Source organism: Salminus brasiliensis, chromosome 4, assembly GCF_030463535.1.
Source record: "Salminus brasiliensis chromosome 4, fSalBra1.hap2, whole genome shotgun sequence".
NCBI lineage: Eukaryota > Metazoa > Chordata > Actinopteri > Characiformes > Bryconidae > Salminus > Salminus brasiliensis.
In genome coordinates this window covers 21,268,638-21,293,594 of record NC_132881.1, presented here as the reverse complement: position 1 = coordinate 21,293,594, position 24,957 = coordinate 21,268,638, and the positions used below count along the sequence as shown (strand labels likewise).

The window sequence follows — 24,957 nt, the reverse complement described above, 5'->3', positions numbered from 1 at the left end:
TTCAGAGAAATCTATGTTTTCAGTGGGTGCAGCCATCATTGTGATGCGCTGTCTCATCACAACTATGAAGCATGGTGATGGGAGCATTATAATTTGGGGGTGCTTTCAGATGAATAGATGTTGGTTGGTGCTACAATGACTCAAAGCACACAGGTAAAATTCATTACTGAACTGAAACACATTTACAGGAACATTATCAATCAAGGATTGATGTGATGATTGATGTGTTTAGTGAGATTGTCTATAACTGTGACTTGGATAATGGGCAGACAAGATTTTTTATTAATTAATGCAGAAATCCAGGTAATTCCAAAAGGTTTAATTACTTTTTTGGCAATTGTAATTATGAAGGCACACTGAATGCATTTATATGGCATACTATTAATGTCTGACATGATATTCATAATCTGATGAGTAAAGCTTAGAAGTCAGTATACATTGTTACTGTGGAGCCACACAGTGCAGTCAACGGGACAATCGGTCTGGAAAATAAACACACAGGTTTTGCATTCCTCCTAAGCCTGTTTCCTGTGCTTTACATGAATATGGGCTCTTCCTGTTCTTTTGTCATCTGCGGAACATGAACGTCTAGGCTCCCAATCTTGTTTTTTCGTTGAGGTAATTATCCATTTAATTAGCCAGAAGGGTTAAGAGGCCCTCAAATAGGCAAACTACAACTGAAAGAGACCACTTTTTCACTTTTTCTGACACAGTTTGAAAAGCATGCAATGCTTTGAGGCAATGTGAGTAAGGGCTGAGGGGTTTTAAAGGAGACTTGGCTAAAACATTGACTTCCTGCTTGGAGGAAAGTAAAGGCCCAGAAAAGGGATCCAGTAGGGTTCCTGTTTATTTATGCGGGCACTCCACTGGGCTTTTTGTCGTAAAGACACGCATAGTGGTCTGCTGCATTCCACTTGCATTAGTGTTTCTGTGTGCTATGCAACCATCCGTCATTGGCTTAAGAGCCTTTCCGTAAGTTACAGATTTGTCGGTAACCACTTGTACCTCCCGTAACTAACTGGACAGTGTCAGTTTTTGTTGTACCACAGTATGTTGGATTTAAAATGAACCTGTAATTAAACTGCAGAATGTCATTTAAGGAAATTTTAAATCTATATTGACTGAATCCTATGGGATTTACTACAGAAATTAAAGGAAGCTTGTTTTGGAACTTTTGTTTATTGCTTCCAGTTTTGCCCTTCCTCTGCCAGATCCTCATTAAAGACACAAGTCAGTGAGCCAGTCTAAATGGCAGCCGTCCATGCCCATGCCATCATGTTTTCAGATTGAACTGGTATACTTGAGTGCATTAAGCATGATTTTTATGAAGTTTCCCATTTATGAACTGTGGAGCATTGTGCATATGAAGGGCTGTAATTTTGTGTGGTAAATGTTAATAAAAATGCATTTTGTTTAATTACATTGATAGCAGAATAATGGACAAAAGCATCTGTGTGTATATATAAGTCCTTTTTAATGTCATTTTAACATTTAACAAAATCACACACCTTTAAACACACAATTTTATGTATATGCAAAACAAACAAATAAATATTCCTAAACACATCACTGAAATTCACCAGTTTTCAGTCCAATGTATTAAATGAACCTTAAGTTATCAGTCATGAGTTGTTGCAGTTTTGATACTACAAACAAAATAATTTATTAAAAATAATGCCAACTCTCTTACATAATTTAACAGCTATAAGGATATTTCTGATGTCAAACAGAACTCCATAAAGAAAGATGCTGAAGATGGGCAGGGGAAAAAGTAATGTCCTGCAAAGCCATGGCAAAAGAGTAACACATTTTACTGGTGAATGGTTGAACAATCTTGCACAAAGGAAAAGATGAAAGTCATTTATAACCTGTCTGCGATAGAGCTTTGGCACCCTAGCTGAATATTTGCGCATTTGGTATTTTCTTTCCACTATAGTTGTATGGAGAAGAGATCATCTGTTTATTCAGTCGACAGGATCAGTTCTCAAAAGAGTTCTTAGTAGTAACTTTAAAATCATGATCAGTCTGCTTTATTAAAAGCTTACTTGTCAACACTTCAAATACTACCCTATTACTAGACATTAGTTGTCAGGCCTTGGTGAAAAGTCAAGTTGAGATGAAGGTTACTACTACATCCCTTTCAAATGAAAAAAAAACTAAAATGATATATCTGACGGTTTGCCACAACAATGCAACCTGTTGCCTGTGGATTGTTCTCTGGCAGTAACATGTCTGCACTAAATGTCATGGATTCTTTAGGGCCATCCTGTTCTTTACATTTTACAAAAATATCTCTTTAAAAATATCTCTATTTGCTATTTGGAGTCAAACAGCTCATTTGAATTGTACACCACTGCTATTCTAAGAAAACCCTTCCATTTGTTTTTTTCTAAAGTAAAATTGTCACTACACTTTTTTTCTGTTCTCTAAGTTTTGTGAGCCAAAATTTTAGCTTCTGATCAAGTGAATCCTGTGCAGTAAATAGTTGTTTTTATTCTACTTCAAGTGTCCTAGACCTTGTTTCAGACACCGTTAAAACAGAAATGTTTTTAATATATTAAAAAAGAAAATATGAAATATTTAAAGATGAAAATATTTAGACAGCTGTAAACAAAAGAACATTTTTAGTTTTGCTTTTTACATTTCTTACCGAAATTCCTACTAAAGTCAAGAACCCTTCTGCATCATTTTTCTTTACTTTTGTACCTTAGTTGCAATGTCTCTATCAACTATCAAATATCATAGTAGATAACTGTGGTATTTACAGTATGTTCATAAATACATAGATACTCTATATTGCTTTTATCTGCCTAAATTTGTTGGCATGAGGAGTAATGGAAACCCTATCAAGCATTCAGGCCATAAGTGCACATCCATTGTAAAGCAGCTAAGTGGCAACTTATGCCTGTGACACCTTTTTTCTTTTTGTCACTTTCCCATGTGCTGTGTCATAACTTTCATGTTTAGGCCCATTATTCTTTTTTTTTTTTTAATGTAACATGTTCTAACCAATTTACTACTCTAAATCTCTTGTTCAAGTGCTCTAAACCAACAGCTTTTTGTTTCTCAACATGTGGATACATGTCAAGCATTTTTCCTCCAAACACATGATCCCATCATTGGATTTGAAAGCTTCATTGCCCCACTGACTTTCCATTTGTTGATCAGAAGTCCACTGGTCTTATCATTATAGTAGTCGCTTTTAGTGAATATCCTGAGCCTTTCCAGTAGTACCATTTAATGCCGTTGAAGCGGTTGGTGTTCTGCCCCTGCTGATAGTATACTCCGTTGAGATTGGAAGGGCCACAAGCGTCGAACCACCAGCCTGTGAAGATCAAACAAACATTCAAACTTTCTTAAGGTGGTCTTCAGTTTTAGGATTCACTCATCGTAGTGTGGTCAGTGTTGGTCATAAACGTATGCATTACCTACATACTGTTGGTATTAAGAATGTATAAAAGCACTAAAATACATTTTACCACATGTAACTTTCTAAACATCCCAAAAATGTACTTACAACTAAGATGAATTCAAATGCTGTTTCCTATTGTTCAGATTACAACTGTAGGCTGTTGAGTTCCGCACTGGTACGCTAAAGTTACCAGAAAGGGATATTTGGACCGATTCCCAGCTTTCAGTCCTCAACTCCAGTCCTGCCCAGATTAGTGTTAACTATTCCCTGCTTCTGCACACTGTATCCTGATCCCTGGTTGCCAGCTAATTATCAAGCCTTTAATGAGCTAGACCTGCTGTTTGGGTATGGAATAGTTGTGCCTGTTCATGTAAGGGGCTGCTAGGATTGAAGTTGAGAAGCAATGACACATAAGTCATATATTTTAATATATTATATATTTAATTATTATATATTTATATTTAATATAAAGTATATTTTATTATTTCATATATAAGACATATAAGTATAACCATTTTGGCTCTGTAAAGAGAGAACTTTTTCTCGCACCTGCTTGTTGCTGCCTTTTGTTAAGAGTGTGTTGTCATTATACTGTTTTTTCCCTAAGTAAACACAGTTCCTTAATGAAGTGTCCATGACATGCTTTGGCCAAAATACCAAAAGGATTTAGCGCCACAGCACCCTTCCCACTACAGCACCCTGTCTTTAAATAATATTAAGCCCCCGGCCCCTATTGTGGTGTTCATAGGTTTCCATCTACTCATATCAGGATTGATATACACTCAAGATGCGCCTCATTTTTTTATTTTTGCTAAAACAAAAAGAATAAAAAAAAGCACACCTTTAGATTCTCTTTCTTCACAAAGGTAGTAGGAGGAGCTACTTAGATGGACGACAATGTAATGCTAATGACACAAATCGTGGTGCAGAGGGCTAAGCTATTGTCAATAGTATGACTTTTTTTTCTTCTTACAGAGAACAGACTGGGTGATCTTATTTCAGTGTGTGTGGGTTGATACTCAAGCATGTGCCCCAAGCACTAAAAGATGTCCTATTTTATCCAAAAATATATATATTTTATTTTATGAACCACGCTCTTGCTTTTCAGTTCTGCTATGTATGTAACTACACCTCAATTGATCATGAAATGGTGACCTTACGTTTTTTACACCCCCATTTGTGCTAGCGGTAATTCACGAAGCAGAAAACTCTCTAACTGGCTCTTTTTACCCTGCTGGCTCATCAGTATGCCCTGCCTCCACACATTTGTAATCCACACCCCCTAATGTGCATTATTCAAATGTGCTGAGAAGGTGGGAGACCTGCAGATATTGAGGAGTGTAATTGTACATTGGAAATGTATAAAAGTGTGATTTCTATATTCATTAGTTTATTTATTTATCAACACTATGACTCCAGTCTGTCTACCCAGTTCATACCCTTCTTGTTAATCATGTTAGACTTTATTCATCCTCGACTGCTCCCCAAGGTTTTGGGATTCCCTGATGCTTGCCCCTGAGGCCTGGTGCGCTGCATAATGTTGGCCAGAAAGGCTGAGTTAGCAGCACACAGCAAAGAAATAACTAAGCAAAAGAGTGGAGAACCTCTATTCAAGGCTTTGCGAGTCTGCAGTTCCCAGACTATTAATGTTCACTTTCACAGGGGCTCAATTCCCAAATGAGCTGATCAGTGATTAACTCCCAGCTAATTTTGCTTGAGAGTCATGACCCAGACACAAAAAATGCAAGGCGCCTTTCAACTTCTGTGCTGAGTTTTTTGGGGGATGTGCCAAATGCCAAAGTTCAGAGCAGGAAACTTGAAGGAACGAGCGTGCTAAGTCGGGTTGGATGTACGCAGGGCATTCACAAGCTAGTGCGGGACAATGGATTCATGGACAGATGAATATGAAATCAGTGTAATCTTACCTCCTGTGGTCAGTTGCGAGCACTTGCAAACACATTTGTCGTTGTCTGCATCCTTTGTGCTAAAATCGCTTCCTGGCTGGGCAAGGCTACTGATTTTGCCTGCTGTTCCACTGTAGCCTTTAAGGTGTATCCTGTGTAATTGGAAATGCAGAAATACACAATGTCAGAAGGAAGTTCATAATTACGGTTAGGTGTTGGGCTGGGGATGGGGGTGGGGGTGCAGTCAGCACAAACAGATTAAGATATCCATTCTTTCACAAAGGCTTGCTGATACAAAAACATGCTTTGGGGTTAAAAAAAAAAAAAAAAAAAAAAGAGCGAGAGAGAGAATAGGTGCTGGCCTCTGCTGCTTTATCTGTGGAGGATCCTGTCAGATTTTGTTTTTAAAGCCTGTCAGCCCCTTTCTGGGGTTATTATTACTGGTCCTTGGAAGGATGAAAGCAATTTCCTTTGTTGCAGTAAAGGAGTCAGGCGATGCATGAAATCAGCTTACAGACTTAGAATGAGCAAGATATTCATGCTCGCTCTATTCAGGTCCATCTGTTTGGAGCTTTAAAACGGACAGAAACCTGTAGCTGAGCAATGTGTCTGCCTTTCTAGTATCTGCAGAAGTAAATGAAAATTTAACTAGGGTTGTCCTTAACTTGTGCTGTGCTCAAACAGCTCCTCGATAATGATGGTTGGCATTTAAAGGGCCAAGCAATAACAGCATAGAGACAGCTTTGGGCTATTGTTGTCCTGGTTTAGTATCTCATAGGCCACAACCATTTCCAGATGCCAAAAAATTTACTTTGGCACACTGACAAGTGTGTGCCACCTCTCTCGGGATTTAATGGCAGAATAAGGTGCAATGAAACTGACTATGAGCAACATGTTTAAACAAAAAAATATATAGTTTGTATTAAGAGGCAGCTTCTGAGTTGCTTCCATGTTTGGTAAAGGCCAGTTCCTCACCTGTACTTTTGCTCTTCATTGCTAAGGGAAAACTGGTCGTATTGAGAGAAGGCTGCATTCCCTTCCCAGTCCATAAGCTCTATCCGGAGGACGTATTGCTGGTCATTGGTCAACTTGGAGATGTATTCGTTCCCCAGCCAGTGCTCGCCTGCAGCATCTCCAAATCCCTTTAAGGAAAAGTGGTTGACGTGGTTATGCATTGGCTTAAACAATCGAGAATATGATGCCTTCCTTAACGGGATTTTTCCTGAAATCCTTTTGCATTGAATTCTGCCTCCCTTATTCAAAGCTCACCATTTTGTACTCTTTCCACGTCCGGTGAAAGTCAACAAGGCCGTTGAATCGCTTCTGCAGTAAAGTCCATCCACCTCCCTCTGTTTCCATGTCACAATACGCCTAGAGAATAGAAACAGTATTAGTAGTACAGTGTTGTCTGAAAACATCACCGTCCCTTCTGTATGTCCAATCTGGTGGCATGCTTTTCTTTCACGTTATACCAGCTTTGTTTAATCAGTTTCTTAGAACAGTGTGATGTCTGTTAAAAGGCTGTTAAATTGCCAAACTTAAATTACTTTCCATGAAAAGTATCTTAGGAGATGGCACTGGCTGCTGAGGCATGTACAAAACTAACTATCAAAAGAGGCTTTGGCTTCCTTGGTGCATAGTTAAAGAAATTCCATGAAAGACGCTGGAATTTTTTCCACCATGTGTTAATGTGGCGCTACTGTCTGGCATAGCTGTCTTTTCCACCGATACTGGCCTTTCCACTGATAATGAACCTTATAGAAATAAGCTTTATTACCTTTATTTGCTCCTTGGTGTTGGGTATAGTCAGTGTGTAGACTCCACTTTCTTTGTTTCCTGACGTGAAGACTGCCGCACAGTCTTTGTACTGTGACGGAGTGTCCTGCATCATTGCTGATTTGCCAGCTAGAAGAACAAAAAAAGCCAGTTAAGAGCATTGCAGTTACTGCGCATCGGGTCAGTGTTCCCATGTTTTATTGAGCATTTCAGTGGATCTCTGACTGCACTGTTATGGTTGACCTTTTGTTCTTTTGGATCTTTTAGATCTAAATTATGTCACTTTGAGCTTACAGTCCCCAAACGTTTGAACAGATGGAATGGCATAATATTGTTCTGGGGCTTTGTTTTTCCACCCTATTCCCCTGTGTGATGGTTTGGCTGTGATGCTGACGCAGTCACTCACGGGTGGGAACCGATATGGTGTGGATGAAGCTGTTGACGGTCTCCACCAGCTCCTGCTGTTGCCGCTGCATGGCTGAGTTGTCGGCGGAAGCCCGCAGCATTTGTTGCTCCAGCTCCTTGATGATGTTTGTCTGCTTTTCCACCAGCAGCTTAAGCTGCTCCTTCTCCTCATTGAGGCTCGATAACTCTGCCTGCCTCTGCATCTCCATCTCCTCCACACGCTTCTCCAAGAAGCTGAGAGTGCAAAACCAGGATCATGTTAGAAAACCTTTACAGTACTTTTCGTATTAAATCTCAAGGCTCTTGGTGCTAGTCCTAGGAACCAGGTTGCTTGGGCCAATTAAGTAATGTACATATCCAGATCGGATTTTGTTTGAGTTATATTGCACAGGTGTTGGTGTTCGTCTTGTACAAAAAGTCCTATTAGTGTACTGTGGTGTGATGGGCTGTGCTTGCCCGGCCAGACTTAATTGGTTGCAGTGGTGGCTCAGCAGATAGCAGGGCCCTTAACCCTCTTTGCTCCCCGAGCACCCACCGCTTTGGGCATGTGTGCTCACTGTGCATTGTGTGTGTACATGCATGTTCACTGTATGGATGGGTTAAAAGCAGATGTCAACACAACACTGTGTCCAACACAAATGATGAATATGGGTGTGTTTATCTTTATGGAAACCTAGTCTGCCACGGGGAAGCCAGAGTTTTTGCGGTTGGTGTAGTCTAGCATGGTTGCATATTTTGATAAATTATTGTAAACCATTATATAAACTCACCTGTTTTTTTCATTCAGCTTGCTTATTTGATTGGTCTGCAGGAGAATCTCTTTTTCCAATTTATTCGTTGAGATTGAATTCTCGAGAAGCTGACGCTCAAGTCGGGTTGTTTGGTTTATAACCTACGGATGAAAAAGACATAAAGCGTTTCCCACAGAAAGTATTCCAGATAAGCCCAAGCTTTAATTGTAACAGCCTTGAAGAGATGTGCTATCAAGTGAACTATTTGGCAAAGCCTGCACTTCTGAAGGCTTACATAATTAAGGTCATGAGATCTTTTAGGGATTCGTTTTTGTTTTCTCTTCTGTTCACATTCACTCAGCTCAATAGGACACAGTCTTGAAGTCTTAAATGTTGTGGTAGATGAGGATCGATTACATAAAGCCTCGATCTCAGTTGCGAAAATGTGAGCCAATATTACGTAACAAGTTCTGACAATTGCACTTTTTCTCCTAGAATAATCTGCTTCAGGACCAATTCCACTGCTCACTGTATTGTGGCTCAGTGCACCCTAGCTGGTGATGCATGCCAGTGTAGGGGATAACATGATGGCCTTTACTGGTCACCAGATGAGGTATTGTATGCCGTGTGAGCTGGGACGTGTGAAAGACATTAATTGCCGTCTGGGGTTGTTCTCACATCATTTGGTGTCAAAACACAGGGCGTCCTAGCATTTGACGGGTGGAAAAAAACTGTTCTCACCACAGGAAAAAATGGGACAATCGAATTTCAATAAAAGAAAGAAATAGGGCAGGGGATGTTGGGGGTACTGTGACTGAATGGGGGTCTGAACACAGGCCTCATTATTGAATTCCTGGGCTGCCTTGTTCTTTCTGGTTTAACTGTTAAAGGAAGTGAACTCAGCAATTTAAGCATGTTTTCAATGGAGCATCTGTATGTGGAGAAGGGATATAGCGATAGGGGAATTTTAGAAATGCACAATTTTATGTATTTTGTGTGTGTGTGTGTGTGTATATATATATATATATATATATATATATATATATATATATATATATATATATATATATATATATATATATATATAAGAATTATAAAAAAATAACATTACAGTACACTTACAGTACAGTATATTACAAACGCGTCTCCAAATACTGGTTTGGAATATCGTTCAAATCTAAACATGCAGGAATATGCATCATTGTGTATATATTTGTTTAGTTAAGCTCAGATTGCATTTTAGACCATGGAGGGAAACCTCCAGTTCACCGTACTTCAGAGCGCTCATGTTAGCAATATACATTCATGTGTTTCTCAATAGCTTTGTAGAATTTGGATCATCTTATGGTAGAAAGAGTGTTTTGCGTGATGCTTCCTCTGCCATTTAACATTGATTTTTAATTTAAGAAGTAGTTGATTATTTTATAACTGATTATTAAGTGAAAGAACTCCTGAAAGAACTACCGAGAAAGTACTTAATAAGGACAGGGAAATGTGCTTCTCTCACAAAAGGGATCCACAAGAACTACATCTACAGATGAATATGTTTGGCATACGGTACTGTATTAAACTATATTCTGCTCCTTCAGTTTGAATTGACACTTCAAATTGAACCCCCGAACGATACATCACCCTAATGATGACAGGAGAAAAGAGGTTTAGAAATGAGTGTCTGCCTTCTCTGCTGTTCAGAGAAGGATCTCTCAGTTAGCCAGATAACATAAGCCGAGAAGTCAGGGATGTCCAGCATTTAAGAGAGCTAAGAGATTTTTACATCTTTTGAACAATCTACACTTTCTGCTTAAATGAGAGTTTGGACATCAGCGTAGGACAATGATGAGTGTGTGCATATACATATAGGATGCTCACCTGTGCTTCGACGCTAGTAAGCTTTCGTGCATGTTCCGCCGTCTGAGTCAGGAAGCTTGTGCCGATCTCAATCATGGTGGCTGTGTGGTTGTGCACAACGTTGTTTTGAATTTGGGCCATGTCTTGTCTCAGGCTGTCCTGGATGTAGGTCTCCAGCTGTGGAAGGGATCAGACACAGAGTGTGCGGTCAGATGCAGTAAGCCAGCTGTAGACACTCTGAGATGGGAGCTATTACAGCGGTCCGGCTGCGTCGTAAGCCTAACGTGATTCGTTGTGATTGTTCTACATAAGGTGAATAATGCGCTGTTATTGTGTTTAGTTGTAGAACCATAGTTTTGCAGATGGAGCCAGGTCACCAGGGGAGCTATTCAAAGACTCAAGAACGTATATAGAAAATGCAGTCACTATAAGACATCTGGCAAGAACATACAAACGGCAGTGATCTCATCTGTGCTGATGACTGCAGAGTAGCTCCTGTACAGCTGTAATGGTTTCCTTGAAGGAATAAAGCATATGGACATTTTAAATAAATGTTCTATGTAAGGTTGGGCAGAGTAACATTATTTATTGTTATCAGTATTACATCATGACATTTGTCATTTTTCTATTCATTATTATTGTTCAGTCTTTACAGTAATAAAAAAAGTAAAAAAAAAGAATTTAAAGTTACCAGTTTGGAGATACAAGATTTGTTCAGATAGCAACCATATTCTTTATCAACATATGTGATTTTTATTTATTTTATATATCCACAATACCACAATAATAAATTTTCCATATCGTCCACCCCTAATTCTACATCCAGTCATTAGTCACCCTTCTCCCTCCTTTTGCATGCTCAAGTCTTGGATGTCAGAAGTTATTTTATCATGATTAAAGCATGGCTATTTTTGAGCATTAATAGTGTATGCATGCAATTTGGGCTAACTCAGAATAGGACTGATTGATTGAAGACTGTGCCAGGTTTGTTCTGGTCCAAAGGCCTTTAATATACTGCAGGGTAAATGAATTTCCAGGGCTCATTGAGATGTGGTAATTGGATCTTGTCATAAAAAGGTCATAACCCCTTTCAAAATGGCCCAAAGGCCTAAATGTATCTTGACTTTCAGTATGCATAATAATCTCAGCTTTACAGAAATATGTGCTCTTGGCAGACACTTCTTTCCTTTTTGGCTGATGGAGATCTAATGTCCTTTGGTTTGTTACGGCTTTCAATATAAACTTCATAAGCCTTTTACGACGTGCACAGGTGGTCTTGTTATCGCAAATGTCTCAGATAGTTAGCTTGTGGTTAACCATAAATATTTCAAGTATTGCTGGACAGTTTTTGGGTGACTTAAAACATTTTAGAGCGGAAGTTGACTCCTGTCTAATGCATGTTATCATAACCGCCCATGATAAGAGCTGTCATTTTTATATAATCGCACAGTAACTGGTATTCTTTCAGCAAATTATGGAACTTGTTGAAAGTGTTGCCTGCCTAACGTCAACTGTTTTGACTTGGATGGTTATCTTCTGGTTGTATCACCTTTTAAAACCAGATGAAATAATCAAAGAATTAATGGAATTTCTGATTTAGCATTACTGCCATTGAAGAAGTCTTTGAAAATCAACTCCATTTACTGTAATCAGTTTAGATTAACATCTACAATAAATTAAATATTCACGGGTTAAGGGTTGTAACTTCCCCTTCTTTTTACACATAAGCACTTTTGGGTGCCTACATAATATTTTGGAAGTGTAAGATGGTTTTATTGCTTAAAGTCAGTGCCACTGGATATTGTTTTTCTTTAGAGTGTAAATCTTATATTTAAAAAATAAAATAATCAATTTATGTAAGTGTTTCCTGAGTCAGACTCATCAAAATCTAAGCTAGCAGCTGGAAGAACCATGTTGAGCGCTCGTCTAGTCCTCATGCTCTTTCCTGCACTGAGTTCCTGAAAGTCAGACGGGTCAGCACTCAAACAAACAGGATGGACATGATGAGTGACAAGTTGCATCCTCAGTGAAAACATTTTCTATAACGTGATGGCGGCAGGGAAAAAACATCAGAGTGGCCTTCACTGTCTACTGTCCGTCTGGTGTTTGTCCACTTCATTCGTATTGATGCCCTCGAAGTCCGGAGGCCAAGCGTCCAACTACTGCAGTAGGGATATATTTAACTTGTTAACGAATGACAAACGCGACAGCTTCAGTAATCAGTGCTAATTTTGTTTGTCTTCCTCTCTTGCCTGTTTTGTGGAGCGCAGAAATGCACGTGGAGGGTGTTGCAGTGTGTCATCGGAACTGCGAGCAGGACGTTCCATTGATGGCTGATGATCTTATCAGTTGTTTACTTTATTTGCGCCCCAAGGGTTCCTCTAGGAAAGGCTGTTTGCTCGGTCCATTCACACGAAAGTGTGACCGCAAAGTGATGCGGCGCTGCAGCGGCAAGCCTGTGAAATGTGCCTTGGCCGCTAATGAATCAAATATGCCAACTGTGGCATGACCTTACAGCCAGTTGAGGTCCAATGCTTTCCTCTGACCCTGACTCGCTCACCTCAAAAGTGCCGCTTAGAGGAAGAGCCTTTCCTCTGAGTTTACAGATAATGCCAGGACTGTCAGACCGTTACGGTCAAAGAGGAAACCATGCTATAAAATTTGTTTGTGTCCGTTTTGGCTCATCACAAACTTTACATAAAAAAACTATATTTCCCCAGCATTCACTAGCAACATTTGCAGTTTAACTAATTTAACCACACATTTGGAAGCGGTGTATCTTCTAGGCTTCAGAATCTGCGTTCCAATAGCAAACTCTGGGCAAACAAATTCTTGGTCCATGATGATGCACCTGATTGATGGGCTATTTTTTATTTTATTTTTTTTTTTTTTGAACAGCCTGTTCATTACTACAAATGCACAAAATTCAAACGCACCAGGCCACTATGAAATGGCTCATTTTCCATTTTTTGGTTTAAAAAGAATATTGCCATGTTGGCTTTTGTACGCCCAAAAGGGTAGTGTGCATGCCTGTGGAGTCCAAGACTCAAATGTTCAGTTCTTATAAATAAATAAATAAATAAACAAAGTAAAATTAATTATAATTAAACATGAAAGCATCTATTTTAGTGTTGGTCTCACCCAACTAACGAGGCTATTAAGAGATGTGGTGTATTGTGTGCTCTGCCACACACGCTGTTCTAGTAGTCAGTGATTTTTTTATTTTTTTTATTGTGAAGCTTGTACTAGATTTTGAAACATTGCTTTGATGATTTGATTTGCATTCAGCAACAAGTGCATTATTGAGATCAGGCCATCACCCCACCTCATTGCACAATAATTTGATGGAGCAGCATCATTTTAGTGAAACACAGTTCCACTGCTTCACAGCAATTCCACTGCTCCTGAGATTAGGCATGGTGCCAATAGGTTCATGTTTACCTGCTCCAGAGAGTCAGAGACTAGACAAGTGTGTGTGTGTCAACAATGGGTGCAACTTGTAGTTGAATGTATCCATTATTAGAAGGGGTGTTCTTGTTTGTATGCATGGACAACATGAAAATCAAAGCAGGGAAAACATCCTTTACGAAGAAAAATGCATAGTCACATTTAGACCCACCTGTTCTGCTCGCATACGAGGCCCATTTAGGATGTAGAATGGTGTGTGGCTTTAGTTGCTTGCCCTGAACTGCCCACTTCTATTCCACAAATTGTAGTTCTGATTATCTTGATGAATGATTGACCTTCTTTGTTATGATCTTTATCATTTAATGTTTGAAATCTTCATTTTCCCTGCCACCACAGATGCTAATGAAAGTCATTAAATTTGGTCACAAAAATGTAAACATTCACTTTCTTGTTATTAGGAAGCCACAGTGAACCATGATCGCATCAGCCCAGCATTTACAAACGTACTAAATGTTTTTGTTGTGTTTTTTGGTTTTTGAAACTTGGGCTACCAGCCCAGCAGGTGCAGCTGGATTTAATCTTTCGCACCCTGCGTTTTTGAGGACCTGTATTAAATGAACCTGAAAAAATGCATGTAGGTTCAGAGCATTTTTCAATGCATGTAGTTTGTTTTAGACAATGTATGAATTGTAAATAAATGAGAACTATGTGTAAATCACTTAGCTGGAGACTTAACCTCTGTAAGTGCAAGGCATTTTCAGACATGAGGCTCATTGAACTCTAAAAATGTACAACTGTACATACAAAAGATGCAAATGTTTCTTTCTTAAATCATGAATGTAATTTTACCTTTTGCAACCATTGTGTGTTGTTCTCCATAATGCTCTCCAGCTGCTCCAGTCTCTGGACCGACTGATCGTAATCAGTCGGGTCGTCTTTCTGCGCTAGGTTGCTGTAGCTACTTGGTGGACAGTTCTCTTGCTCGGGCAGAAGAAAGGTGTAGCTGCACGGCCCGTTCTGAATCTGATACTGCTTCTTGCCTGTTGAGTATCCTTGTCCCAGGACGAAGCAGATGCTCAGGATGAGTACTCCGGCGTTCCTCATTTTGCTTCTAAGCTTTCAGCTTACTTGAGAAGTCCAAGAATTGTTGGAAAATTGCCTTCCAGTTGTCTTGTGTCAGAGCTTCAGAGGCTTCAGTGTTGCCAAGTATTGAACTGCATCTGCATGGACCTCCCCAGGCAGGATTCTCTCCTCAACATGCGTGAGCTTCATTTATAACACCGTCAAAAGCAGGAGGTGGAGACAAATGTCAGCATGTAGTAACGGAGCGTCACTTGGCAGGTCCCCACTCCCAGCTTGTGTTCTCCCCCGTCACTGGTCTCCCCACACTCTGCTCTTGTCTGAGGCGTTGTGCTCCTGTGGCTGGGTAGTGAGGGTGAAGCCCCTCCCACCGCCCGACACCCTTGAATGAGCAGAGCAGCCTGAGTAGCTTCTGAGGAGCCAGGACAGGACGAGGAGGGCACTAATTAAACACTTCCCGCTGGATGCTCCTTCAGCTTCCACAGAAACCCCAAACAGTTAGGGTCAGGCTGGTGGAAGAGAACAGGACAACAATGGCAGTATTTGTGTTTTTCTTCGAGACTTCTACTCCAAACAGCCCCTCAGGATGCAGCTGTGTTGCTCAAGCAAGTTCAGTTTCAGCACTGGCCTTGTTAACCCGTGATGGGACTGTGACTTCTTTCCTTTGAAACCATAGAACCATAGATTTGGTTAGAATTGGTGGAATTGAGAACTCTGACTTTTTAGTCATTCTCAAAAAGCTTTCGCTTCCATTCTCTGGGTTGAGTGCAATTCTAAATCTGAAACTTGTTTCAGGAGGAGAACTATAAAAAAAAAGCAGTGTGTTTGAGAGTAGACAACTCTCTGGCTTTTGTTCAGAAGTCATTTATAAAGTCCTTCTCATGTCATCTTAATGAGATTCCTCATCTCTTAATGCATCAGCTAAAAATATTCATCTGAAGTTCACATAGCTGCTTTCGTGGTCATTCTTGCTGACTGCTTGCCTGTGTTGAAGGGCAAAATAAATAAAAATAGCCAATATGAGCAGTAGTATGAGGATATCCCATGAGTACTTTCCCAATTTTTTAGATTTTAGATTTTTTTTGTACATGTATTATTACAAAAGTGGAAAATGTTGCTAGTTAATGATGTTTTATAAATGCCAAATTAAGCTTGCTCAGTTTGCAAAAACATTTGCAGATTTTTATTCATATTTTGTAAATACATTTGTCCTCAAAGGCGCCCTTGTATGAAAACTGGATTTACTCTGGTATAGTTGAATAAGTTGAGTTCAGGACAGGGAGGAGGAATATATGAACCTTAAACTCTGTTGTCTCCTTCTTCTTCTTCAAAAAAAAAAACAATGTGAGACAGAAGTCCAAAAATTCTAAACTGTTAAGTAACTTCCAAAATTTACATACACCAGCACACTACTGAAGGCTGCAAGGGAAGAGCCAAGTGTTGCGGGAAAGCTTTGCGATGCAAGCAGGTGTTAACCAGCTGCTAGTCTAAACCCTACCGGACTCTAGTAGGCTCAGTGTGTTATCTACCTAAAAAGCCAGCTGTCAACACTGAGAGGATCCACAAAGGACAGTAACACTATCTGGTAATTACACAAAATTAGGCTGCCAACCAGCCAATACAAACTGTTTTTTTTTCTGTATAAAAGGAAAGCAGGGTTGAAAATAGGTTTTTCAAACAGCATCTGAGCATTTTTTATGTAGATGTATAGGATTATGATAAAAACTCTTTCAGTTGGCTTCTCAGAAAGCTCTCGTTTGTCTCAGCACTGTGTCTTCCTTCTGGATCTCTCTCCCAGGCTGCTGAAAGGTAGGATACAAAAAGGGTTAGAGTAGCCTATAACCCCTTATCTCTTTAGCCCACCGGCTTAGCCTGCTGCAGCCGCAGGTGCTGTCTGACCACGTCCACCCCAAAACACACATACTTACTATTTATAATTGAACTTTAAATATTTAATAAATGCATTCTATGTCACTTTTAAAATTAGAAATGAGAAAAATATACACATGCAAAAACTTTTTGCATTTGACCACACATTTTTGAAGTAAGTATTGCACTTAGGCATATTGGATAAGAAGTGTCCTGCTCAGTTAAAGACTTTAAACAGATTTTGTGTGTTTAAACACTCTTTAGGTCTTTAGGTTGTGTAGAGACATTTACATTTGAAAGAGGATATCAGATCAGGGGCTGCAGACCAACAGAAAGTTCCTTCATATCAGCAATGATAGTCCACGGCGTGCATAACGCTGACATGACGGATGAGGAAAGCAGGTGCTGTGGAGAGGAAATAATTCCGCTCAGAGGATGTTTTGTCCTTAACCCCTTGGGGGTCCCTTCAGAACAGACATCACTGCAGTGCTCCTGTGGCTTTAGCCGTCACTTCCATTAACACCTGAAAGGACATTTCTGATCAGCATCAACACTTTCCATTTGATGTACGTCATAGCTTTTATGAAGAACTTTGGTATAAACATGCTGAATTTTACAGTAAATACAATATGCTGGTCTTTACTGTTTTAGTTTTTTTGCTCTTTAGTTGACTTATCTTTACCTCTCTGTCATTTGGGTGTCCCGTTGTAGAAACTGTACATTGTACAAATGCCATCCTCTACTAAACGTAGTATTGTAAAACAGCTACTTATTCACATCTCTCTGCAATGAGACTGGACATAGAAGTTTTTTGTATGGATGTTCAGATCAGTCTGTAACTTAAGGAGTTTCAGACAATTCACATGTGATTACAAAGTCTCACAATTTAGTAATTAGATATTTTGCCAATAATACAGAAGATTGTGTTTTTATTATCTGAAAAAAACAACTTGTCTGACCTCTGATTGTTCAGTTACCATTTTGAAAGTGTATAGTGGTACACTCTGTAGGGTCAGTAGGGTCTTTGAGCACATGTATAAAGACAGTTTGGTGCCTGTTTAAAACCTGAGCCAGCTTGCGATACTCCTGCTGGAATGTTTCTCTAAATATGTACTTTTTAATCCGCTGTAATTCAAGAGCCAAAGAGGTGGCAGTACTCTCTCCCCACATTAAAATATGCCTTGATCTGCCCTGATGAGGACATCCTACGTATTTAGTATATCCGAGATTGCTAACAAGGGGGCAATGGTTTGATTTCTGGGTATCGAACCTGGATGGTTGAGGGTTCAAAACCTGTGTCCAGTAGGTTGCCACAGTAGTGGATGCACTTAACCCTTTCTGCTCCAGGGGCACCGTAGCATGATTGACCCTGCACTCTTAGGTGACTGGGATAGGCCGTAGGATTTGTTCAGTTCTGTTGTACTGTGCAAGTGTGTTATGTCACTGTCAGTACCTTGTATCTCCAAAATTGTAACATTACAGGGGGAACTTAACTGCCAATTGAATAAAAAAGATTTTATTCAAATTAATTTGAAAACTTTTCTATTAGTCCAGTCATAAACTCTTAACCCAACCAACTAACTATTAATTAACAAAGTATAACAAACACAATGCACCCACAATGCATATGCTCATATCAGGAACACAGATAAATGTTCCCTTACAAAAAGAGCATGAATGGTCCTGTTTAACCCCTTGAGGTCCAAGCCATATTACATGCTGAGGCTTATTAATTGAGTATTTACAGTGATCACAAAGGCTCATCTACTGGACTTATTGCATATTCCATAGTCCAAATTGCCAGCCGTTCTTGTATTACAATAAGAACCGTAAGTTTCCATCTAATATACAAATGAGAAAAGGCAAAATAGGCAAACAAAATCAAATGTTTCTTTATACTGTGTAGGTTTAATTTGACAATATGACACCAGCAGTTTTAAATCTCTCATTTTGTGGGAAGCATGCAGTAATTTCCTACTGTTGATACCTACAGTGTGCTCAGGAAAGCATACGGTGACGTAAGTCATCTCAATAAAAACAACATCGCCACCCCTGCTCTGAAAGGAGAGGAAGATGGTTAGACAGAGACACTGATGCAGCAGCGTCCTGGAAGTGTGCTGAAAATGACGGATGAACACAGAGGGGAGATGCTGATATCAAAGCAGAAGCTCGCAGAATGCTGTGGTTCAGGTGCTCGGCCTGAATCACCTTCCTGCTCTGCGCGTGGGAGGCTTGTGTTTGCCTCGGCTGCTTCATGGCGAACGGAAGCCGTGCAAGGAAGGAAATGACACAACGTCCTCCTTTTTTCTTAAACAGTTTAACATTCAAAGCTCAATCCCTTTTAATTTGGATGAGGGGGATTTGTCATTGCCGGGTTCAGGAATCTAGTTTTTTCCTGTGATTTGGCAGGAGACCTCTGCTACCCTGAAGCTGCAGTCACATTCGTTCTGGTTGCTTTTGGCTCTAAAGTGAAGTTTCTTAATGAAACGTGCATTTTGGAATTGATACTTATTAATATCATCAGAGCTATGCAAAGGCTGTATGGAAAACACCATCAGTGTGTGTGGGGGTATAATAAAAAAAAGAAACCTCAGAATGTAATAAATGTTTATAGGTGTATAGGCAATGAGATATTTGGTCGTAATAAGTATTATAGTGTTGGTAATGACTGCATGCTGATGTAATGGTTTGGATTGTATGTTCATTGGAGGAGCAGTAAAAGTGCACAGAAATAACTGAGATTATTCACTTTCATAAACATAGACCACACTGATGCTTGCTAATGTCTGGGCACCTAAGCACATAGAGACCCATTGTATTTAATAATTTTAGCAAGATTACTTTATTTTAATCTTGTTTTAAAAATAATAAAGCAAGAAAAGGGTCTGAAGCGAAACATTTGGGCTCTACTTGTCCGTACTTGTTTAGTTGGTCACAAAAGAGTCTCCAAGCTGTGATGCTTGCCAAAGGTTGTGTTGCTAAGAGTTTTGTTTAGGGGCTTCTTGTTTTGTGAGATTTTTTTTGGGCTGTCTTGCATGCACTGCTCTTTTGTGGTCTATTCAAAGATTTGTGATGATGTTTAGGTCAGGGGACTGTAAGGGCCATGGCAATACCTTCACCTTGTACCTCTCGAGGTAGTGCAATGTGAATTCTGAGGTGAGTTAGGGATTATTATCTTATTGTAAAAGTGATAATGTTCTTATCTTAGCTTTTTTTGTTTGCTTTCAGAATGTGTCAGTATTTAACTGAAAATATTATTTTCTCTACCAGTAAAAATGTTCCCTGTGCCCCTGGCTGCAACAGTTGGAGAGGTGTTCCTTTTAGGAAATTCCGCACCCTTTTTGCTACAACCATACTGTATTATGTACTAAATTGTACATAATGTACAAATTGCAGTTCTACATTTTCTGATGCTACATTATGTGGTGAGGATGCAGAACACGTTTTCTTCTAATGGCTTTTGGGTTTTGATTTGCATTTCATCAATCCTGCCAACAGTTCTCTTATCTTAGTCTTCCAGGTTTCCATGTTACTGCTACTGCCATTTCTAAATTATATTACAAACTGGGAAAATGGCTACTTGAAATGCTTTTGTTATATTAATATTTTGTTATAATGCTAGGCAGTGCCAGACAGCTGCTTAGAGGAGTCCATGGCTGCGGATTGCTGGACCAGTGCTGTGTATAAACTGTGCTCTATTTAATATATAGAGCGCTAGTTTGGAAATTTCCAGTACACTAACAATCCCACAATGCATCTTCATATAGTGCACAAATGATGTACACTAAACTGACACAAAATACCCATAATTCATCATGTTGATTGGTTTGCTGATTCGCACACAGCTTCTCTTTGGAAGACTGATGTTCTGTTTATACGCACTCTACTGTCGCACAGCAGTGAGGTCACTCAATAATGAGGTGTCTGAAATTGTGCTAATGAGGTGTCTGAAATGTTTCTTTTAATAGTGCTCTATACAGTGACCTTGAATTTTTGTATATAGGGGATAGTGCATAGGGCACAGTTTTGGACAGAGCTAAGGTTTGAGGAGTATTTATAAAGAGGATTTATAATGCTTTGAAATTTGCACAGGCTTTTTCTAACTATGACTGAGCAAGCTAATTAAGGTCCCCCTCGTGGGTTTCGTAAACTTTGTTTCTAGCACCTGCTGTTAATGAACAGTTCTGCCAAAGATATAAAGGTATTAGTCCATAAAATGGAGTAAATGTAACAGGGGGGGTAGTTATAAGATTCACTACAAAGTTGAGTAAATCAATACTGTAAATTAAGGATAGGATAAGATAAGAAGATAAGATAACCAGCACTGCTCCCAGCGGACCACATACACACACACACACACTTAAACTACACACACATGTTCAGGGAATAGAGATCCCCTCCCACACACACACACACATATGCAGTTAAGAGTCATTTGCAATTACCTGTAAATAATCTGTAAATAATAGTTATTGCTTTTTACTTCTATTATTTATTTGTGTGTATATTATTATTTAGTAGTATATTAGTAGTTTTTGCATCTGAGTGTCTTGCCTTCCCTTTTCTGCTGTGACGCTGAGAATTTCCCCACTGTGGGACTAGTAAAGGATTATCTTATCTTATCTTATCTTAAAGTGGTTTGTCCATTGAGGCCTAAAAAATACTTTGTGGTAACTCTTGTTGTGAATTCTTTGCATGCTTCCAAATAGTGCCCTATTTCTGTGACTTATACCCACAACACTTAGGAAGTAAAGTTACTTTGGTACCAAAACATCTTCAGGGAGAATCTTTAGTAATGTGTAAATGTGTAAAATCTCACAGATGATGTTGGTTTGGGAAAACAAGATAATGATTAACAGCTAATTTAATTTAAGTCTATTTTGGGGAAAAAAAAGGTTTGTTACATTTTATCTCATATTTTGACCTGTTCTCCCCTAAATCACAATGAGTGTAAAAGTTTCTCCCCTAGCATACACCCGGCCTGAATTCCTCAGCATTTAAAACCGTTGCAGTGCATGCAGTCCTGCACCCAGGCATATTTGTTAACCGGAGCAGATTGTCCCTTTCAGCCTCGTCACTGACCCATGATGGTCATGGAGCACATCCCAGCTCCCCCAAGCCCCCTCAGTGGCAGTGTGAATGTAAGTAGTGCCAGCACAAACCGCCTGTGTGTGCCTGCACTATTCATAGCCCCTAGACAGGGAGAATAGCCGGTCCAACTCTGAGCCCAAGGAGTGCAAACCAGGCGCAGAGGATGCCATTGTGTGTAATCTTTGATGTATTACCCCGATCAGCTGCAGACTGAGAGCTGTGTCACAAAAACCTCCGTCATGCACATACTCTGCACAATAGAGTTCCCATCGTCCTCTATGTGCTGCGGGTCGGATTAGGGGAGCTGGATATATGCAAACAAGTTGCTAGTTAGTTCTTGTATGTTGATGTGAAACTACTAGTTCTTTTCTGATGCCATTTTTTTCTTTGAATTTTTTTTTTTTGTTTGTTTACATTGTGTCTGAATAGACCAATAGAAATTGACATTTTTGCATTGGTGCATTTTACCAGTCACGTTTGAGCTACTTTTGTGCGTTTTTCAAACATGCAGTCCTTAAACTGTATTTTACCTTCATACATGCTGTGAAAGTCCCGGTTAACAGAAACAAGATGCCCTTCATTTAAACGACCAACGGCTCGCTAAATTCTGAATCATGTACAAAAATACACCATATTTTTTCTTACTAAAACTGAGAAACTATTTCAACTGCAAAAACAAAAATGTGGAATTGTTTTGCCTTACTTTGCCAACCCTAAGGCCACCCTCTAAGGCTAGATTTATTCCTAAACCAGTCCGATTAAGCTAAACTTAGCATGGCATGTTGCTAACTTGCTAACAGCTAACTGCTTAAGGCAGAGGTTTCCAAACTTTTTCAAGCCCATACCCACCTGTATCCACTTTTTAATCATTTAAGTTTTCTTTTATAATTTAAAAAAAAAAAATTCTTAGATCCATTTAGCTCTAATCTTCAGTACTAATTTAATACAGTTCAGTAATATAAAGAGATATTTTGTTTAAACTTGATCTGTGTTGTCAGCTACAGGACTGTGTTTCCATTTTAGCGCGAACATCACATGAAACACTCTCATCTACCATTTAAGACAATCATAAAAGACAAAGCTTTGAGAAACAGTCAGCGTTTCAGACGTCACTCAAGACGTCACTTTATTTTTGGGGGGAATTTTACTGGTCTAATGCAGGTAAATTGCCATGTCACACTAAACCCTGTCCTACTCCTAGCTTTAACAGTAGTGGTAAAAAAAAAATATATATATATATATATATGCCATTTCTGGTTATACAATATACACTATATCAGTAGAAGGTTTTAGAGTTCACATGCCCAGGCAAGCCTGATTTTCTTTGACCTTTGCAGTGGCTTTCTTACTGCCACTCGACTTGTCAAACCTGCAGCTCCATGTTCTCTTCACAGTTGGTGCGGTGTTGAGCTTTGCTACAAGGTGTTTTTTTTGTGTAAGCTGCCTATCGCAAGCTGTTCAAATGCCTTTTTCTAGACATTATGATAGCAATCCAGACATGCAGTGTTGTACAGTGGTAGACAGTGCAGTAACACAGTCTGTTCCAACACTGCTTATACAGACAAAAGGTTTGCAAATTGTGAATTGTGAATCAAAGCTTAATTTACTTCTAATGCTAGAGAGCAGCAATAACCTGTTCCTTGAAAAGATCCTTGTTGGGTTTTTTTTTTTACAGTGTACATCATTTTTTATTTTTTTCGTTCTTTTTTTTCCACTCAAAAGTGTTGCCGGTTTTACTGCTTACCTAATGTCAAATTTGAGTTCATTGTACCATTTGAGGATACTCATTGGAAAACAAAAAAGGAAACAGTTGGGTGTGTTCTAAAACCTTTAAAATCTTTAAAAGGTGTTGCATTTCTATTGGCGCATGTCTATTGGTTCATTCATTATGAAATGTTGACACAATGTAAAGTGCCAAACTCAATTTATGTGAAAAAGTGAAAATAAACATTAGAAAAACTTGGGATAGAGGCTACACTTGCCACAGAATTCAATCTGGTTTGTTCTCTTTTTTCTCTCTGGTGTCCAAGATACCATATCTGTTAGTGGCCTAGTACTGAAGAGAAGAGAGAAGAGAGGGGTCATCTCTACACCCTTCAAAAAGAAGCTTCTTCATGTTTTATTTCAGTAAATCCAGTGGTATATAAGTGATAACTAGTAGTTGTCATGTTTATGTACTCATAACGATGATTGAATGCATAAATGGTTCTTTGCCTGGTAAATGGTTCTTCATATACAGTGAATACTTCTTGTATATAGTTCTGTGGTTCTATAGAACATCAAAAAAGTTTAAAGAACACCAGTACTGTATAGCACATGTCTGACTAGAGTGGAATTCAAATGGTGTGTGTGTGTGTGTGTGTAAAATGTTTTTATTTCTTTTGGTTTGGCCTGGCACTAACTATTTAAATTTTGAATTAAGTAGGGGTTTTTAATGTACCACATAAAGCATTATGCCAGAGACCCAACGAGCATTATTGCAATGTGGTTAGTTTTCTTTCCAGTTACTGCCCTCAGAACAGCAGTAGTGACAAAATTGTGTGATCAGGAACACTTTTGACCCCTGGCAGGACTGATTGGGTGGGGGGCGCGTGCGGTTTGTTGTACGTGTGGTTGTACTTCAGTATTGTGTGTTAACTTTAAGTTAACGTTAAATGTAACCTCTTTTCTTTTGACCTTGCTAAGAACCAGCTTAATGAAAATAAGAGCGGTTTGTGTGGTCAGAAAAACTGTACCTTAAATAGATCACCCTTGAAAGACTGAAAGAACGATTAATACCATCTCAAGCTTTTCTGTTCAGATGCTAATTTATATTTCTGTTAATATTATTATTATTATTTTTATTTTTTTTTGCTGCTTATACAAAAGATTTGTTTTCATTTCCCATGGCTACCAGAAGCACATTTACCCAATATCATTTATTTTACTGAAATCTTAGATACAGAGTTCATTATTTAAGGCTTTTTTCTGTCCTGGCACCAAAGTGGTGGAACGAACTTCCCCTGGGTGTCCGAACGGCAGAGACGCTCGCTGTCTTCAAATGCAGACTGAAGACCCACCTCTTCCGAGAATACTTGGGCGAATAGTGGAGTGGTCTCCTTACTGACTTGTGTTTAGTAGTGTCTAAATTTAGAGGTATCTTTGAATTTTTAGCCTATTCAAACTAGCTGAGGTTATCCAGAGCACTTTTGTAAGTTGCTCTGAATAAGAGCGTCTGCTAAATGCATTAAATGTAAATGTCTTTATTAATAATCGGGACATTTTGGATCATTGACTTCTGAAACCATCTGTTGAAAATTCCTGGAATTTTTTTATGTCGCAAAATATTTTGCCATTTATTTTTTAACAGTTGGAAAACAATATTAACTTGAGTATGAAGATCGAAAGAAAGGGTTTGTGATCCAGAGCGTATCACATTATCTGTCAAACATGA

The 24,957-nt window shown here is 39.1% G+C and overlaps 2 protein-coding genes across 2 annotated transcripts in view; one reads left to right on the top strand and one right to left on the bottom strand.

Annotated features, from left to right (window-relative positions):
- Positions 1-24,957, top strand: part of mcph1 (microcephalin 1) — a 40,542-nt gene that overhangs the window by 13,896 nt on the left and 1,689 nt on the right. The window lies entirely within an intron of this gene.
- angpt2a (angiopoietin 2a) lies at positions 1,473-14,864 on the bottom strand. Its single transcript, XM_072676838.1, has 9 exons — positions 14,334-14,864; positions 10,098-10,253; positions 8,268-8,389; positions 7,499-7,731; positions 7,094-7,221; positions 6,586-6,687; positions 6,292-6,458; positions 5,338-5,468; positions 1,473-3,325 (listed from the first exon to the last, which is right to left on the bottom strand). Exons 1-9 carry the CDS (start codon positions 14,586-14,588, stop codon positions 3,165-3,167), a joined length of 1,455 nt encoding a protein of 484 aa, XP_072532939.1. The 5' UTR covers positions 14,589-14,864; the 3' UTR covers positions 1,473-3,164.

Excerpts from the sequence above, each read along its gene's own strand:
- angpt2a (XM_072676838.1), bottom strand. The coding sequence starts at position 14,588 with ATGAGGAACGCCGGAGTACTCATCCTGAGCATCTGCTTCGTCCTGGGA. Across the intron at positions 8,390-10,097 it reads TTACTAGCGTCGAAGCACAG|GTTATAAACCAAACAACCCG; the intron begins GTGAGCATCCTA and ends TTTCATCCGTAG. Across the intron at positions 6,459-6,585 it reads CGTGGAAAGAGTACAAAATG|GGATTTGGAGATGCTGCAGG; the intron begins GTGAGCTTTGAA and ends TTTTCCTTAAAG.